Here is an 18,140-nt window from a genome sequence, read left to right as displayed (position 1 = left end):
GCCCTGACACCTATCTGGCCCTGACACCTATCTGGCCCTGACACCTATCCCTGGCCCTGACACCTATCTGGTCCTGACACCTATCTGGCCCTGACACCTATCCCTGGTCCTGACACCTATCTAGCCCTGACACCTATCTGGCCCTGACACCGACCTGGCCCTGACACCTATCTGGCCCTGACACCTATCTGGCCCTGACACCTATCTGGCCCTGACACCTATCTGGTCCTGACACCTATCTATCCCTGACACCTATCTATCCCTGACACCTATCTGGCCCTGACACCTATCTGGCCCCGACACCTATCTGGCCCCGACACCGACCTGGCCCTGACACCGACCTGGCCCTGACACCTATCAGGCCCTGACACCTATCTGGCCCTGACACCTATCTGGCCCTGACACCAACCTAGCCCTGACACCTATCTGGCCCTGACACCTATCTGGCCCTGACACCAACCTAGCCCTGACACCTATCTGGCCCTGACACCTATCTGGCCCTGACACCTATCTGGCCCTGACACCGACCTGTCCCTGACACCTATCTGTCCCTGACACCTATCTGTCCCTGACACCTATCTGGCCCTGACACCTATCTGGCCCTGACACCTATCTGTCCCTGACACCTATCTGTCCCTGACACCTATCTGTCCCTGACACCTATCTGGCCCTGACACCTATCTGGCCCTGACACCGACCTGGCCCTGACACCTATCTGGCCCTGACACCTATCTGGCCCTGACACCTATCTGGCCCTGACACCTATCTGGCCCTGACACCTATCTATCCCTGACACCTATCTGTCCCTGACACCTATCTACCCCTGACACCTATCTGGCCCTGACACCTATCTGGCCCTGACACCTATCTACCCCTGACACCTATCTGGCCCTGACACCTATCTGGCCCTGACACCTATCGGTCCCTGACACCTATCGGTCCCTGACACCTATCTGGCCCTGACACCTATCTGGCCCTGACACCTATCTACCCCTGACACCGACCTGGCCCTGACACCTATCTGTCCCTGACACCTATCTAGCCCTGACACCTATCCCTGGCCCTGACACCTATCCCTGGCCCTGACACCTATCCCTGGCCCTGACACCTATCCCTGGCCCTGACACCTATCCCTGGCCCTGACACCTATCCCTGGCCCTGACACCTATCTAGCCCTGACACCTATCTGGCCCTGACACCTGTCTGTCCCTGACACCGACCTGGCCCTGACACCTATCTGTCCCTGACACCTATCTAGCCCTGACACCTATCTGTCCCTGACACCTATCTGGCCCTGACACCTGTCTGGCCCTGACACCTATCTAGCCCTGACACCTATCTGTCCCTGACACCGACCTGGCCCTGACACCTATCTATCCCTGACACCTGTCTGTCCCTGACACCTGTCTGGCCCTGACACCTATCTGTCCCTGACACCGACCTGGCCCTGACACCTATCTATCCCTGACATCTGTCTGTCCCTGACACCGACCTGGCCCTGACACCTATCTGTCCCTGACACCTATCTAGCCCTGACACCTATCTGTCCCTGACACCTATCTGGCCCTGACACCTGTCTGGCCCTGACACCTATCTGTCCCTGACACCTATCTGTCCCTGACACCTATCTGGCCCTGACACCTATCTGGCCCTGACACCTGTCTGGCCCTGACACCTATCTGTCCCTGACACCTATCTGGCCCTGACACCTATCTGGCCCTGACACCTATCTGGCCCTGACACCTGTCTGGCCCTGACACCTATCTGTCCCTGACACCTATCTGGCCCTGACACCTATCTGGCCCTGACACCTATCTATCCCTGACACCTGTCTGGCCCTGACACCTATCTACCCCTGACACCGACCTGGCCCTGACACCTATCTGTCCCTGACACCTATCTGTCCCTGACACCTATCTGTCCCTGACACCTATCTGTCTCTGACACCTATCTAACCCTGACACCTATCTGTCTCTGACACCTATCCCTGACTAGCCCAGAGACTGAATACATTTAAACTGCCATGTGTTTGATCAGGTCATTATTTCCCTACAAAGCCTGACCTTCAGATGTTTCCCAAATGGCACCCTATTCCCATAGGGCTCTGGTCAAAAGTAGTGCACTATATAGAGTGCCATTTGAGATGCTACCCTTCCTATGTTTATTTTATTGAAACTTTATTTAACTAGGCAAGTCAGTTAAGAACAAATTATTATTTACAACAACAGCCTACCAATGCTGGGCCAAATTGTGCACTGCCTTATGGGACTCCTAATCACTGCCAGTTGTGATACAGCCTGGAATCAAACCAGGGTCTGTATGACACCTCTAGCACTGAGATGCAGTGCCTCAGACCACTGCGCCACTCGGAGGCCTTTAGTATGTGTCAGTATAGGAACAACACGGCCATACCCTCCACCTGGAGTGGGTTTACATAGTGCCGAAGTTGGGACTTTTTAAATGCCTTTTTCAAAACAAAATACTGTTTCTCTTTCCCTCCGGTCGGCTCTCTTTGGCTTGGGTTTAAAGGAGCAGAGCAGGGTAGTAAGTTAGACGTTTTGTTTTTGTTTTTGATAAAGACACATTGTGTTATTGCCAACGGGTGACAAGGTGTAACGTGAGTACCTGTGTATGTTGGCTCAGCAATCTGCTGGGGATTTCTCCTGACTTTCCTTACTTGACTTTCTGAAAGCAGAGGTTGGGGTAAAGAGGACGGGGGATGGTGGGGTTAGGAATACATTCACAGGAGAATTTCTTAGATTCTTTCACAGGGAAATCTTCTCTTGGTGTGGTCAGAACTGGGCTACACAAAATGTGTTATTTTTATCCCTTGTAATTAAATATTTTGAGGACAACATATTTCACGTCTAGACACTGTGCTAGCAGGCTATTCCCCGAAATCCATCACGGTTTTCTCTTGAGGACATGACCTAGACAATTATTGTAATGACATGCCTTTAGCAAACGGCTCTCTATCTCTCCGTCCATCTCGTGACTCGGTTGCTTGGCCGTTGGATAATGTCTCAAGGGTACTTAGGGAAAGTGTTTTACCTCACGCAAGGAAAGGCATTGAGCACCTACTGTAGCAAGAAAGTGCATCTAAAATTGGGCTACTTTTTAGTGGATTGGGCAGGATATTGACTCTGATTGTGCGGGAAAGAGTCAATAGAATCTGGCAACCATAGAAATCCATGTAAAACATACAGTTATTGAATTATAGGATAAATCAGGGTGGCAGGTAGTCTAGTGGTTAGAGCATTGGACCAGTAACCAAAAAGTTACTGGATTGAATCCCTGAGCTGACAAGGTAAAATCTGTCGGTCTGCCCCTGAACAAGGCATTTAACCCACTGTTCCCCGGTAGGCCGTCATTGTAAATAAGAATGTGTTCTTAACTGCCTAATTAAATATATATATATATCTGTGCTGTCAACACTGAGTACTACTAACACCACAGAGACCTCAGGTTAGATTAGAAGAACTAATGAGTGATGTCTTTATCTGGTCCTACTTGGTGAAAAGATGCCATAGCCACTACGTTGTGTGTGAAATGAGCACAGTTCCAGTTTAACAGCTTGAGCTTTTATAACCCGTTTTGCATTTGTTGGTTAGAAGCTGCAGGGCTTGTTGTAACTGTATTCAAATTCAAACAAACTTTCCCCATTCTTTTCTCCACAGTGATGTTGACTGGCTGAGTCAGAATTACCATCTCTGTTTGAATGGGCATTAGACTGTGATTAACTAATGTGAAGGCATTCAAATTACATCTCAGAATACATTAGTTGACATTAGTTTAGAGGATTTGATTTTGTGTAAATACTTTCCACAGCTAGCTAGTTATTGACATGTTTGTGTTTAACTAGACGGATTAGACGGAAAGATATTAGGCCTACATACTCACATAGGTATACCTACTACATACTCAGAATCTCAGGACATTTGGTCTCTCTTGTGACAGTCCTTGTGAAGTACCTAATCTTTCAGAAGAAGGTCCCTCCTTGTGACTCAAGAGTGAACTTCCATTAAGTTTAGAGGGCGTCTGTGAAATTCAAACTTTCTCCCCAAACAAAGGTGCTCTCGTCAGGCTATTCTGGGCTTCATTTGCACGTCAAAGGAGCTCAAACAAAACAGAAGTGGGGTTTTTAACACGTCTAAGGCTTAAACCATGTTATCTGACAGTGACAGAGTGTTCATCCCAAATGGCACCCTATTCCCTACATAGTGCACTACTTTTGACCAGGGCACATAGAGCTCCCTTCGAGCTCTGATCAAAAGTAGTGCACTATGTAGGGAATAGGGTGCCATTTGCGATGCGTCTGGAGAGAGGGCTCTGAAGTGGGTGAACACAGAGATAAGAGAGAAGAGAGACTGAAGTGATAAACGTCTCTTGATGTAAACCTCCACCTCCTTCTTATCAGGTCCTTTAAAAGGCCTGCTTTGAAAGGAACCTAAAATGGCTGAGATTTTGTGGAAGAGTGATGTGTGTGCCTTAGACAATCACAGACACAAAGCCGTGTTATATAAGGAGATATCATGTCCTCGTCCACGTGTACTGTGGTGTCGTCATGGACACAAGCCCCCTGTCCCCAATACAACCTCAACCTATGAACCAGCAGTGCTTCACTGTGATTGTGACCAGTACAACAGGTCTCTGAATGTACCGCTCTGTGTCAGTCCACCAGCCTCCTGTCCTTGAACAACCTGTAAACCACAGACCTAGTATAGGTATTAAATACTCAGCATTTTTAACACACGCACAGCTTTGGATGTGCCCGGTACAAAAGATCTCTGACTCAATGTACAGTGTCATGTGATGTAAGGGGATTTAATCATGATTATAAGACCAGATCCATTTAATAGTCAGGCTGTACTCCAGTAACATATCTAATATACTGCACGGGCTTAACTCTACAGTAAGGGCTGTGAGCATCCATCCAGCTCACTGTTAAACCCAGGCCTTCCAGCAGTGATGCTGAGTTGGAGGTTTATGATCTGTTACAGTGGTACTTCATGTAGGGATTCAACTCTAGGATTATATTGGCACACTGTACATGATATAGGCACACTACAACCTGTCATCTACTGTAACTACAATCTGCCATTCAGATACTGTTGTTTCTTTAACTAGGCAAGTCAGCTAAGAACAGATTCTAGTTTACAATGACAGCCTTCCCGGGGAACAGTGGGTTAACTGCCTTGTTCAGGGGCAGAATGACAGATTTTTACCTTGCCAGCTCGGTCCAGCAACCTTTGAGTTACTGGCCCAATGCTCTAACCACTAGGATCTAGGCTACCTGCCGCTCTGTTTCTATACGAGAGCAGACCAGTGTTTACAAAGTGTTTTCAGGAAAGCAGAAACAGACAACAACGTTTGATATAGAGATGTCTCTCCCAATATATAAAGCCTGACGAACAACTGACTGAATGAGGAATTATTCTAAACGTTGAATTTGGGGGCATTTGATAACACTTTGTCTCCTTTTCTGTCTCCCTCGGGCAGCGCCCGCGTGTGATGAACCTGGAGCGGCCGGTGGGTGTGGGTGTCCGGGGCCTGGATATGGAGCAGCGGACGGGTGTGATGAACCTGGAGCGGCCGGTGGGTGTGGGTGTCCGGGGCCTGGATATGGAGCAGCGGACGGGTGTGATGAACCTGGAGCGGCCGGTGGGTGTGGGTGTCCGGGGCCTGGATATGGAGCAGCGGACGGGGGGGAAGCTGGGGAAACTGACCCTGGGCTTCCAGAGGAGCTCTACGTCAGACGATGACTCAGGTTGTGCCCTGGAGGAATACGCCTGGGTACCGCCTGGACTCAGACCTGAACAGGTGAGCAGCACGGCATCATATTTATCATCATCATCATCATCATCATCATCATCATCATCATCATCATCATATCCTCATCTGTCTGATGAATGGTCAACCACAAGCTTTCTCTAGTAACTACGGTCACTAACAACAACCACCTCAATGGCATCACATAAAATCAGTAAATGAATGCATGTGTATATGTGTTTGGTGCTAAATCAAGATCACAGTCAACAGCATCATCACCTTCAGCCAAATTAGATGGAGATACATGACTGTAACTATAACATGATGGAGACACATGACTGTAACTATAACATGATGGAGACACATGACTGTAACTATAACATGATGGAGACACATGACTGTAACTATAACATGATGGAGACACATGACTGTAACTATAACCTGATGGAGACACATGACTGTAACTATAACCTGATGGAGACACATGACTGTAACTATAACCTGATGGAGATACATGACTGTAACTATAACCTGATGGAGACACATGACTGTAACTATAACATGATGGACAATAGACAATACTGTGTTGTCATCCATTGGGTTGAGTTGGATGGGTTGAGTTGGATGAGTCTAGATAGGCATCACACACACACACACACACACACACACACACACACACACACACACACACACACACACACACACACACACACACACACACACACACACACACACACACACACACACACACACACACACACACACACACACACACACACACACACACTTAAAGCCAAGTGACAGGGTGTTGCTATCTTCCTGAGGTGAGGCTGAGATGCAGCGTTGAGTGTAGAACACAAGGGGCCAGTTCACCATTCCTCTGGACCTGGAACAGTTCATGACCCTCCTCCTGGGGAGAGGTAGCGGGGAGCTGTTTGTGACTCTCCTCCTGGGGAGAGGTAGCGGGGAGCTGTTCGTGACTCTCTTCCTGGGGAGAGGTAGCGGGGAGCTGTTCGTGACAGATCACATCACAGTGACCATTGGTTGTAACCCATATCTGAATGTCACAAAACACAGCAGGCAAACTGAATGTCCATCCACATAGATAAGCTAATACCAGACCTCGACCTGCCAGGAGGAATCAACCCACTCCTAATGTTAACTGTTGCAGATCAGGAGGAATCAATCCACTCCTAATGTTAACTGTTGCAGATCAGGAGGAATCTAATGTTAACTGTTGTAGATCAGGAGGAATCAACACACTCCTAATGTTAACTGTTGTAGATCAGGAATTAATCAATCCACTCCTAATGTTAACTGTTGTAGATCAGGAGGAATCAACCCACTCCTAATGTTAACTGTTGTAGATCAGGAGGAATCAACCCACTCCTAATGTTAACTGTTGTAGATCAGGAGGAATCAACCCACTCCTAATGTTAACTGTTGTAGATCAGGAGGAATCAATCCACTCCTAATGTTAACTGTTGTAGATCAGGAGGAATCAATCCACTCCTAATGTTAACTGTTGTAGATCAGGAGGAATCAATCCACTCCTAATGTTAACTGTTTCAGATCAGGAGGAATCAATCCACTCCTAATGTTAACTGTTGTAGATCAGGAGGAATCAATCCACTCCTAATGTTAACTGTTTCAGATCAGGAGGAATCAATCCACTCCTAATGTTAACTGTTTCAGATCAGGAGGAATCAATCCACTCCTAATGTTAACTGTTGTAGATCAGGAGGAATCTAATGTTAACTGTTGTAGATCAGGAGGAATCTAATGTTAACTGTTGCAGATCAGGAGGAATCTAATGTTAACTGTTTCAGATCAGGAGGAATCAATCCACTCCTAATGTTAACTGTTTCAGATCAGGAGGAATCAATCCACTCCTAATGTTAACTGTTGTAGATCAGGAGGAATCAACCCACTCCTAATGTTAACTGTTGTAGATCAGGAGGAATCAACCCACTCCTAATGTTAACTGTTGCAGATCAGGAGGAATCAATCCACTCCTAATGTTAACTGTTTCAGATCAGGAGGAATCAACCCACTCCTAATGTTAACTGTTGCAGATCAGGAGGAATCAATCCACTCCTAATGTTAACTGTTGCAGATCAGGAGGAATCAATCCACTCCTAATGTTAACTGTTGTAGATCAGGAGGAATCAACCCACTCCTAATGTTAACTGTTGTAGATCAGGAGGAATCAACCCACTCCTAATGTTAACTGTTTCAGATCAGGAGGAATCAATCCACTCCTAATGTTAACTGTTGCAGATCAGGAGGAATGATGATGTAAAAAGGGCTTTATGAATCCACTTGATTTGTAAATCCCCTTGGTGGGGAGATGTAGAGTCACATTATTTGTCAGTGTCACAAACGGTGGACATCACAGCACACAGAGAAGAGCAGCAACATGACTATTCTCCAACTCTACTGATGTCTCCTGACAGATTGTATATCTCTCTCTGCCCCCGATGTTCTAACAACCCCTCACAGGCATAGAATTACACACAGACCCCCCCCCCCCCCCCCCCCCCCCCCCCCCGGTGTGACACTGGGATAGGCATCACACACACACACACACACACACACACACACACACACACACACACACACACACACACTGCCTTCCACTGAGTTCTGACTGAACACAGAATTGAAGCCATCCGAGACAAATCCTCAAACAAACTGCAGCCAGACTTCAGGCTTTAATGTTTAATGTCTGGAGTCTATAAATACAGACGTACTGACATGCCATTCGCCCCTCCTGCAGAGTGCCTGTGATCTCCTGGAAATGTCCGTCTGGAGGAGCGGGGAGAAAGTGTGATAGTCAACACTGATCTATATGATTTAAGACAAATAATAACCATGGTAACGCAGGTCATCATGTCAATGTTTTTCAATGTTTTCCAACAATGAGAGTTCTGTTTCAGAGTGAGTCAGTCTGGGGCTAGACTATACATCCCATGGTTTAGAGTTCTGTTTCAGAGTGAGTCAGTCTGGGGCTAGACTATACATCCCATGGTTTAGAGTTCTGTTTCAGAGTGAGTCAGTCTGGGGCTAGACAATACATCCCATGGTTTAGAGTTCTGTTTCAGAGTGAGTCAGTCTGGGGCTAGGCTATACATCCCATGGTTTAGAGTTCTGTTTCAGAGTGAGTCAGTCTGGGGCTAGACTATACATCCCATGGTTTAGAGTTCTGTTTCAGAGTGAGTCAGTCTGGGACTAGGCTATACATCCCATGGTTTAGAGTTCTGTTTCAGAGTGAGTCAGTCTGGGGCTAGACTATACATCCCATGGTTTAGAGTTCTGTTTCAGAGTGAGTCAGTCTGGGGCTAGACTATACATCCCATGGTTTAGAGTTCTGTTTCAGAGTGAGTCAGTCTGGGGCTAGACTATACATCCCATGGTTTAGAGTTCTGTTTCAGAGTGAGTCAGTCTGGGGCTAGACTATACATCCCATGGTTTAGAGTTCTGTTTCAGAGTGAGTCAGTCTGGGGCTAGACTATACATCCCATGGTTTAGAGTTCTGTTTCAGAGTGAGTCAGTCTGGGGCTAGACTATACATCCCATGGTTTAGAGTTCTGTTTCAGAGTGAGTCAGTCTGGGGCTAGGCTATACATCCCATGGTTTAGAGTTCTGTTTCAGAGTGAGTCAGTCTGGGGCTAGACTATACATCCCATGGTTTAGAGTTCTGTTTCAGAGTGAGTCAGTCTAGGGCTAGACTATACATCCCATGGTTTAGAGTTCTGTTTCAGAGTGAGTCAGTCTGGGGCTAGACTATACATCCCATGGTTTAGAGTTCTGTTTCAGAGTGAGTCAGTCTGGGGCTAGACTATACATCCCATGGTTTAGAGTTCTGTTTCAGAGTGAGTCAGTCTGGGGCTAGACTATACATCCCATGGTTTAGAGGTTCATAGTTTTATTTTTGGGTACTACCATCCTATTACCTCGTGTTTTTGCTGGAATGTTGTTGAAATATATTTGTCTCAGTTGCTTCCCTCTATTTTCTCTGACTGTTAAAACCAGTCAACTATTAAGTCCCAATGTGGTATAAACTGTACACTCATACAAAAAAGGTTCTAAAACAGTTCTACAGCTGTCCCCATAGGAGAACCCCTTGTGGTTCTAGGTAGGTTCCATCCTTTGAAGAACCTTTTTCGGTTCCAGGTAGAACCTTTTTGAGTTCCATGTAGAAGAGGATTCTACATGGAACTCACAAGGGTTCTACCTGGAACCAAACAGGGTTCTTCAAAGAATCATCCTACGGGGACAGCCAAAGAAACCAAAGGTGCTGTCTAGAACCTAAAAGAGTTCTAAGTGTGTACAAGCTATTATAAATATATGTTCACATCCTGTTTCAGTTAGTGCACTAACATGCAAACTCAGCAGATCGTTACGGTGGCCTGTTAGCCTGTGGGGCTAGAGTGGTTGAGAGTCTTTTATGCCTCCTTCCTAGTGATACTGACTGTGTGGCTGTAGCATCATTAAGACTGGCTGCTTTCTTTACAGTTCAGCTCCGACTGCAAACAGGGCTGGCCTCTGACTCCAGGCTATGTGGCACTTTCCCAAAAGCTCTTCTCTCTCTCTCTCTCTCTCTCTCTCTCTCTCTCTCTCTCTCTCTCTCTTTCTTTCTTTCTCTTCCTTCTATCTCTCCCCCACCCTCTCATTAACCATGAGCACACATGGAAGTAATGAAGGTCTGAAATCAACAGGAGGCCTCCCAAGTCAAATACCTTGTTTTTGTAACCTTACCCCCCCAACCCAGTCCCCCTTGTTTCCCAGCCCTTCACTCTCTACACCTCTAGAATGTGTGGAGGCAAAACAGGTCTTCGTATTCCTAGATAGTCATGGAGCCATGGTGGAGAGATGGAAACATGAATCCAGAACATGTAGTTGGTTGGTGGGATAACTACTGTAAAAACGGTCAATCAGCCAACAGAAGCACCAGTCTTGTATGAACTGTGACCTGAGTGATTTTCCACTGACTGACTGTGACTGACTGACTGACCCTGGCCATTGTTGGCATATCATGGTGGATCTGGCCCGAACAAAGCTCTTTAAGCAGCTGTGATTGTGCTCTTGTCCTGGAGCCCAGCGGGGTGTTAACGATGCAGGGCAGTACTGGACGTACTGGATCCTGGACGTATGCCTGGTATTTTTAGGGTGAGCATCACCCTCCAACTGAACTACTAAACCATTAAACCAACCAGGAACCTGTGTGATTGAAGGTGGATTTGCAGTATGACTGAACTAATACTGTTCTAACCATTCCCCCCATCCCTCCGTCCCCAGGTACAGCAGTATTTCTCCTGTCTTCCGGAGGACAAGGTCCCCTACGTCAACAGTCCTGGAGAGAAACACAGGATCAGACAGCTGCTCTACCAGCTGCCGCCTCATGACAATGAGGTAAGAACTGAACCCAGGACAGAGAGTTAATCTACTAGGTCTGTATTCACATAGTCTCGGTTAACCCAGAACTAAAGTCTCAGGTAATGGGTCAGCTGCTTGATTAGGTTCTGGGTCCATCAGTGTTAAGAGAAGGAATTAAGAGATGCTAGAACGAGGAACGGAACCGGAACAAGGAGCTCGACCCTCTCTCTGTGCAAGTTACGGGTTGAACGTCCCCTCCCCTTCCAAATTCGAAAGATGCTAACACCTGCAAAATCGTGATTTGTCCGAATAACCTGCGAAACACCTACTGCTGCTCGTTATCCCACAGATCACAATCCAATTCCAACAGATTCTACGGTACCAGTTCAATTTACATACATCGGTCCATGAGAGATTAGTATTCACAAACCTGATCCTAGACACTCTTTGTGAATACAGGCCCTGGTCCCAGATCTGAATGTGCTTCACCCAGACAGTGATAGTCAGTGGAGATGGCTTTAACCACACAGATCTGGGATCAGGACAGGTTAATGCTGACTAAAGAATGTCACCTCGTCACAGTGGAGGTATTCTAGTAAAGACAAACCACTCACATCGCCTACTACGATCGCCATATGGTGCATTGCTGCATTTGAACACAACCGGATCCTTGTAATGTCTTTCTAGATTGTAAACCAACACTCCTTGGACACACATTGTAACCCACTCCTTTAGTCAGCACAGTTTACACTGGGAGATCTGCAGAGGGGCTATGTGGGGCTATCACAGAGGGCATCTTTGACTGCTCTGCTCCAGTCCTGTAGGTGGGCAGGCATTTGTTCCTTGGAACAATAAAGCGTCTGACTGAGTGACTTTATGATGTTTGCTGCCAGGCTCAGAGCAGAGCGGCATACTGCAGCAGGGGAGAAGGGGAGATTCCAAGCATAGCTGTGGTTTACAAGGCCTCCTTAAAGTAGGGCACACACGCAGCCTCACGGGCGCAGGAACACACACACACACACACACACACACACACACACACACACACACACACACACACACACACACACACACACACACACACACACACACACACACCAGAGAACGTTTAGAGAGCGGCGCTCCGAGGGCTCTCGTTGTGTACCAGCGCTGTTTGCTGTTGTTAGGGAACCACAAGGTCCATTGTTGGTTGTTAGTCTTCCGCTCGTTTTTATTTATCTGTGTGGTAATTGTCTGCTCTAAACATCAGGCTTGATGTGTGTACATTCATGCCATCCTTGGGGTGAGCCTCGAGGGGAAGAACGTGTGGTCTTCCATAACATAACCATCAAATACATCTGTGGTGGAAGCAGGGAGGGTTTTCAATGTGAAGGTTTTATCTGTTGGGTAAAAACTGAGTTGTTGTTTTCTCTCTCTCGCTCCCCATCTCTCTCCCTCTCCCATCTCCCTCCCTCCCTCCCAGGTACGGTACTGCCACTCTCTCAGTGAGGAGGAGAAGAGGGAGCTCCACATGTTCAGTGTCCAGAGAAAGAGAGAGGCTCTGGGGAGAGGAACCCCCAGGATGCTCCCCCGAGCCCTGCAACACACCCTCTGTGAACATGTACGTTCACACACACACACACACACACACACACACACACACACACACACACACACACACACACACACACACACACACACACACACACATTCACTGTATTGCCATCTTATAAAACATTTCGATACAAGTCTGGGAGGCGAGTAAGAAAATCTCTCCGAAATGACGTTAAAGCCAGTAAATATGTCTCTCCCTTCTTCATTACATGTCAGTCCTATAAAGAGCTGCTTCTCCCTCCTGATGCTCTTCCTGTAGGCAGAGCAGCAATCCTATAAAGAGCTGCTTCTCCCTCCTGATGCTCTTCCTGTAGGCAGAGCAGCAATCCTATAAAGAGCTGCTTCTCCCTTCTGAAGCTCTTCCTGTAGGCAGAGCAGGGAACGACAAGCTAACGATACAGGGCAGTACACTAGTTGTTTATTTAAAGACTTACCAACCCCCTTTGGCCTCGCTCTGTTCTATATGCACGTCCAAAATGGCATCCTATTCAGGATACTACTTTTGAACAGGGCCCATAGGGAAGTAGTGCACTATGTAGGGAATAGGGTGCCATTTAGGACGCAAGCCTAAAGCTCCAGTGATAATGTGAGGATTTAATCAAGGGCAGAGTCTGTCTCAGTAACAACTAACCCACTCAGAGGGAGCAGAGAGGAGGAAGTGTGGACATTAGGAGCTCATGCTCAACCCGAGCGTGGAAGTTATTCCAGAAAAAAGAATGGGACCAATTTCCTGCAGTCAAAACTAAATGTTAACAGGGTGTTGCGTTCATTTCAACTGTACCACTGGTCAGTAGGCACCCATTAACCCAGTGCTCTACAGACTGTACAATATACTCTCACTCTCTCTCTTTCTCTCCCTTCCTCCCTCTCTCTCTCTCTCAATTTCAATTCAAAGGGCTTTTTTGGCATGGGAAACACATGTCTGTATTGCCAAAGCTTATGAATAGAATTGATCACAGTTTGGCTTGTTGAAAGCCTTCAAATCCTGAAATGTAATGGTAATAGCTTGGCTTGTTAAAGGGCCTTAAAAACGAATTTAAAAGGCACGTACCATAAGTCCTTTCTGATCACTGTGGACTAGTGACCACATCCTGTGAGAATAGTGACCACATCCTGTGAGAATAGTGACCACATCCTATTAGACTAGTGACCACATCCTATTAGACTAGTGACCACATCCTATGCGACTAGTGACCACATCCTATGCGACTAGTGACCACATCCTATTAGACTAGTGACCACATCCTATGAGACTAGTGACCACATCCTATGAGACTAGTGACCACATCCTATTAGACTAGTGACCACATCCTATGCGACTAGTGACCACATCCTATTAGACTAGTGACCACATCCTATGAGACTAGTGACCACATCCTATTAGACTAGTGACCACATCCTATGAGACTAGTGACCACATCCTATTAGACTAGTGACCACATCCTATTAGACTAGTGACCACATCCTATTAGACTAGTGACCACATCCTATGAGACTAGTGACCACATCCTATGAGACTAGTGACCACATCCTATTAGACTAGTGACCACATCCTATTAGACTAGTGACCACATCCTATTAGACTAGTGACCACATCCTATTAGACTAGTGACCACATCCTATTAGACTAGTGACCACATCCTATTAGACTAGTGACCACATCCTATGCGACTAATGACCACATCCTATTAGACTAGTGACCACATCCTATTAGACTAGTGACCACATCCTATGAGACTAGTGACCACATCCTATGAGACTAGTGACCACATCCTATGAGACTAGTGACCACATCCTATTAGACTAGTGACCACATCCTATTAGACTAGTGACCACATCCTATTAGACTAGTGACCACATCCTATGAGACTAGTGACCACATCCTATTAGACTAGTGACCACATCCTATGAGACTAGTGACCACATCATATGAGACTATTGACCACATCCTATGCGACCAGTGACCACATCCTATACGACCAGTGACCACATCCTATGCGACTAGTGACCACATCCTAGGAGACTAGTGACCACATCCTATGAGACTAGTGACCACATCCTATGAGACTAGTGACCACATCCTATTAGACTAGTGACCACATCCTATGCGACTAGTGACCACATCCTATTAGACTAGTGACCACATCCTATGAGACTAGTGACCACATCCTATGAGACTAGTGACCACATCATATTAGACTAGTGACCACATCATATGAGACTAGTGACCACATCCTATTAGACTAGTGACCACATCCTATTAGACTAGTGACCACATCATATTAGACTAGTGACCACATCCTATTAGACTAGTGACCACATCCTATTAGACTAGTGACCACATCCTATTAGACTAGTGACCACATCCTATGCGACTAGTGACCACATCCTATGCGACTAGTGACCACATCCTATGAGACTAGTGACCACATCCTATTAGACTAGTGACCACATCCTATGAGACTAGTGACCACATCCTATTAGACTAGTGACCACATCCTATGCGACTAGTGACCACATCCTATTAGACTAGTGACCACATCCTATGAGACTAGTGACCACATCCTATTAGACTAGTGACCACATCCTATTAGAGTAGTGACCACATCCTATTAGACTAGTGACCACATCCTATGAGACTAGTGACCACATCCTATGAGACTAGTGACCACATCCTATGCGACTAGTGACCACATCCTATTAGACTAGTGACCACATCCTATGAGACTAGTGACCACATCCTATTAGACTAGTGACCACATCCTATTAGACTAGTGACCACATCCTATTAGACTAGTGACCACATCCTATTAGACTAGTGACCACATCCTATTAGACTAGTGACCACATCCTATGAGACTAGTGACCACATCCTATTAGACTAGTGACCAAATCCTATGAGACTAGTGACCACATCCTATTAGACTAGTGACCACATCCTATTAGACTAGTGACCACATCCTATTAGACTAGTGACCACATCCTATGAGACTAGTGACCACATCCTATGAGACTAGTGACCACATCCTATGAGACTAGTGACCACATCCTATTAGACTAGTGACCACATCCTATTAGACTAGTGACCACATCCTATGAGACTAGTGACCACATCATATGCGACTATTGACCACATCCTATGCGACCAGTGACCACATCCTATACGACCAGTGACCACATCCTATGCGACTAGTGACCACATCCTAGGAGACTAGTGACCACATCCTATGAGACTAGTGACCACATCCTATGAGACTAGTGACCACATCCTATTAGACTAGTGACCACATCCTATGCGACTAGTGACCACATCCTATTAGACTAGTGACCACATCCTATGAGACTAGTGACCACATCCTATGAGACTAGTGACCACATCATATTAGACTAGTGACCACATCATATGAGACTAGTGACCACATCCTATTAGACTAGTGACCACATCCTATTAGACTAGTGACCACATCATATTAGACTAGTGACCACATCCTATTAGACTAGTGACCACATCCTATTAGACTAGTGACCACATCCTATTAGACTAGTGACCACATCCTATGCGACTAGTGACCACATCCTATGCGACTAGTGACCACATCCTATGAGACTAGTGACCACATCCTATTAGACTAGTGACCACATCCTATGAGACTAGTGACCACATCCTATTAGACTAGTGACCACATCCTATGCGACTAGTGACCACATCCTATTAGACTAGTGACCACATCCTATGAGACTAGTGACCACATCCTATTAGACTAGTGACCACATCCTATTAGACTAGTGACCACATCCTATTAGACTAGTGACCACATCCTATGAGACTAGTGACCACATCCTATGAGACTAGTGACCACATCCTATGCGACTAGTGACCACATCCTATTAGACTAGTGACCACATCCTATGAGACTAGTGACCACATCCTATTAGACTAGTGACCACATCCTATTAGACTAGTGACCACATCCTATTAGACTAGTGACCACATCCTATTAGACTAGTGACCACATCCTATTAGACTAGTGACCACATCCTATGAGACTAGTGACCACATCCTATTAGACTAGTGACCAAATCCTATGAGACTAGTGACCACATCCTATTAGACTAGTGACCACATCCTATTAGACTAGTGACCACATCCTATTAGACTAGTGACCACATCCTATTAGACTAGTGACCACATCCTATTAGACTAGTGACCACATCCTATTAGACTAGTGACCACATCCTATTAGACTAGTGACCACATCCTATGCAACTAGTGACCACATCCTATGAGACTAGTGACCACATCCTATGAGACTAGTGACCACATCCTATGAGACTAGTGACCACATCCTATGAGACTAGTGACCACATCCTATTAGACTAGTGACCAGATCCTATTAGACTAGTGACCACATCCTATTAGACTAGTGACCACATCCTATTAGACTAGTGACCACATCCTATGCGACTAGTGACCACATCCTATGAGACTAGTGACCACATCCTATTAGACTAGTGACCACATCCTATTAGACTAGTGACCACATCCTATTAGACTAGTGACCACATCCTATGAGACTAGTGACCACATCCTATGAGACTAGTGACCACATCCTATTAGACTAGTGACCACATCCTATGAGACTAGTGACCACATCCTATGAGACTAGTGACCACATCCTATTAGACTAGTGACCACATCTTATTAGACTAGTGACCACATCCTATGAGACTAATGACCACATCATATGAGACTATTGACCACATCCTATGCGACTAGTGACCACATCCTATGCGACTAGTGACCACATCCTATGCGACTAGTGACCACATCCTATTAGACTAGTGACCACATCCTATGAGACTAGTGACCACATCCTATGAGACTAGTGACCACATCCTATTAGACTAGTGACCACATCCTATGCGACTAGTGACCACATCCTATTAGACTAGTGACCACATCCTATTAGACTAGTGACCACATCCTATGAGACTAGTGACCACATCCTATTAGACTAGTGACCACATCCTATGAGACTAGTGACCACATCCTATTAGAATAGTGACCACATCCTATTAGACTAGTGACCACATCCTATTAGACTAGTGACCACATCCTATGAGACTAGTGACCACATCCTATGAGACTAGTGACCACATCCTATTAGACTAGTGACCACATCCTATTAGACTAGTGACCACATCCTATTAGACTAGTGACCACATCCTATTAGACTAGTGACCACATCCTATGCGACTAATGACCACATCCTATTAGACTAGTGACCACATCCTATTAGACTAGTGACCACATCCTATGAGACTAGTGACCACATCCTATGAGACTAGTGACCACATCCTATGAGACTAGTGACCACATCCTATTAGACTAGTGACCA

The 18,140-nt window shown here is 46.1% G+C and overlaps 1 protein-coding gene across 1 annotated transcript in view; it reads left to right on the top strand.

Annotated features, from left to right (window-relative positions):
- LOC129846433 (prickle-like protein 1) overlaps positions 1 to 18,140 on the top strand; it is a 57,022-nt gene that overhangs the window by 30,719 nt on the left and 8,163 nt on the right. Inside the window, exons 2-4 of the mRNA XM_055914363.1 lie at positions 5,500 to 5,820; positions 11,071 to 11,184; positions 12,611 to 12,748. Of these exons, the coding sequence (XP_055770338.1) occupies positions 5,500 to 5,820; positions 11,071 to 11,184; positions 12,611 to 12,748 (573 nt within the window). The remainder of the gene's footprint in view (positions 1 to 5,499; positions 5,821 to 11,070; positions 11,185 to 12,610; positions 12,749 to 18,140) is intronic.

This window comes from Salvelinus fontinalis, unplaced genomic scaffold (genome assembly GCF_029448725.1).
Source record: "Salvelinus fontinalis isolate EN_2023a unplaced genomic scaffold, ASM2944872v1 scaffold_0538, whole genome shotgun sequence".
NCBI classification, from domain to species: domain Eukaryota; kingdom Metazoa; phylum Chordata; class Actinopteri; order Salmoniformes; family Salmonidae; genus Salvelinus; species Salvelinus fontinalis.
Note: the sequence above shows the minus strand (reverse complement) of the source record. Positions and strands in the feature narration are given on the sequence as shown.